The sequence below is a fragment of the Aplysia californica genome, unplaced genomic scaffold, assembly GCF_000002075.1.
Source record: "Aplysia californica isolate F4 #8 unplaced genomic scaffold, AplCal3.0 scaffold00226, whole genome shotgun sequence".
In the NCBI taxonomy this organism is placed as follows: domain Eukaryota; kingdom Metazoa; phylum Mollusca; class Gastropoda; order Aplysiida; family Aplysiidae; genus Aplysia; species Aplysia californica.
The window spans coordinates 210,252-212,633 of record NW_004797496.1 but is presented as its reverse complement, the minus strand read 5'-3'; the positions used below and the strand labels follow the sequence as shown (position 1 = coordinate 212,633).

Here is a 2,382-nt window from a genome sequence, read left to right as displayed (position 1 = left end):
ACTCCTTCCGACACATTAAAAATTATTTTTTTTAAATCGATTTCTTGTTGTTGTTATTGCTATAGTTCGTTCGTTGTTGTTGTTGTTGTTGTTGTTGTTGTTGTTTTGGGGGGATTTTTTTTCTTTTTGCTTGTCACATTGCATTTAACATAAAAATTGTCTTGACACAAGGTGCTTTAGACAAGAATTATATGGTTCGTAAATTTTGAGTCACCACGTAAAAGGTTCAATGGGGTACAAAAAGTTCAGGATTCGTTTTTTTAATAACTATTTGGCACCCTACCAAAACTGTATACCATCTAACACGTTCATGAGCAGGTCCACTCTACATTTTTAATGAGCTTGGGACAGTTTGAGGCCAATGAATGCAGGTAACTATAGAACCAAACTAAAACCAAGTGGAGTCATTTATACTTTAGGAAATAGTGAACAGTGGCCAAATTAGATTCTAAAGATAAAACCCCCCCAGCTGTTTTGGCGTCTTTAGATCTAACAAATAAAATGTGTATAGTGAGTATTTATACATTAAAAAAGGATTAGATAAGTGCGATATGTCCTACTTACTCGCACCTACACACGAGCAAACAATATTGCCTTTAAAGAACCAGGGTGGTTGATCGTATATGCACATTAAAATAGCTCATAAATGATAGTCACCAATGAACATAGCTTACACGTACAGTATGATATGTATATTTTATGTTTCATGAATTTATGTGTACACGTGCCTTGGTATAAAACGAGTGGAAGTGGAGTTGACGACACCATAATGACTGCATAGACTGTCTATGTGTCCAGCGCACTCACTTGATCGTAAAACACTTACGAAAAATAAGAAAAAAAAAACAGGGACTGTTATGGTTACCTCTTCCCGCTCTCCGAACGGTTTTGGGTTGTCCAGACTGCCTTTGAGAACTGCTGAGGGAGGAATGGCGGGAAGGGACTTCCGCTGTGCACCGACCTGGTCCTCTGCGCGGGGCGTGACGACTATTGTGTACGACTCCGCTGTGGGAAATATAAATGACGAAATTGCACAGGTTTTGCTCCCCTTGCAGCAACACTGTAAGAAATTTAACCTTATCCGTACGCCCCTGGGTCATTTTGTATCCCCGGGGTTGTATTCTTCACATTTTAGAATACTTCTAGTGCGAAGATCATTTTGAAACTTCCAGTATTTAAAAAAAATTCATTTTGACAGATTACTATGCAAAGCGTACGGATCGGATTAGCGAGTAAATTTCCTCTTTGGAAAGTGGTGGCCCCGTGTTCCCCACATCGTATGGATACGACAGTAAAACACGACGTACGAATAGGGTTAAAACCCTTTGCAGTCACACAGCTAGCAGTACAAAATACACCATCTGGTCACCGAGTCAGGAGAGTGGCTGCAATGGATAATTTTCACCGTCGTATTATTACGCCAAGTGACCGCAAGGTGTTTTAAGAGTCAGCGTCTCCGAACGTAACTTCAATTTCCGACAGGACGGAGTCAAGGGGGGAATTTCGTGTAAAATCCTTCTTTCCAAGGTCACCACATCAGACCGAGCTGAGCCTCGATCCCCGGAACCCGCAATCCCACAATTACGAGTCTGGTAGCCAAACCACTAAGACTAAAGACGTCATCCCGCTATGAGAACAAGGTCTATAAAATACAGAAAGGGCCACGCGCAGCGTTAGCTTTGTTGGTATCATGATAGACTGCGGGCTTTCTAAATATGGGTTGCTTTTTGGAGATCTTTTAAAGCTCTCCACTCCTCTGGCTGGCTATTATAAATAAATTACATCTTTTTTTTATCCCAGAAGGGCAATTATTCTTACAATAGCAAATATCAAATACATTCATACTAACATAAACACATATCGGCATCAAATGCTCTTTTTCAGGCAGGGTCCAAGCACCCCGCCTTCTCAGTGGTCCCCATTGAGTCGGTGGCAGTGTAAAACGCTTTATATTTTCATAGTGACGTCACATACCTGTGTCAATATCTGCGTCATCACCAGGCGCCGTCCAGGCCAGAACAACAATGCCACTGCCGTTGATTCGCTCCGTATGCAAGACCCTCAGGTCCGTGATGCGCATGGGCGGGTACTCGTCCACTGTGACGTCAGGTATGACCTCAGAGTGATGGGGACCGATCAGACGCGGGTGGGTCACGTGGACACTGCCAGCGTAGGCGGAAGCTACGAAGGACGCCATTTTGAAATCTGGAGAAATTTAGCATGAGTTGTATTGTATGGTGTGGTTTGGTATTGCATGGTATGGTGTGGTGTGGTGTGGTATGGTATGGTGTGGTGTGGTATGGTGAGGTATGAAATGGTATGGTATGGTGTGGTGTGGTGTGGTGTGGTGTGGTGTGGTGTGGTGTGGTGTGGTGTGGTGTG

General features: G+C 43.1%; 1 protein-coding gene across 1 annotated transcript in view; it reads right to left on the bottom strand.

Annotated features, from left to right (window-relative positions):
• The window catches only part of LOC101864624 (calcium-activated chloride channel regulator 4A), a gene marked incomplete in the record, with an annotated part of 27,516 nt that overhangs the window by 1,150 nt on the left and 23,984 nt on the right, over window positions 1-2,382 (bottom strand). Inside the window, 2 exon segments of the mRNA XM_013083345.1 lie at window positions 866-1,005; window positions 1,975-2,205. Coding sequence (XP_012938799.1) covers window positions 866-1,005; window positions 1,975-2,205 — 371 coding nt within the window.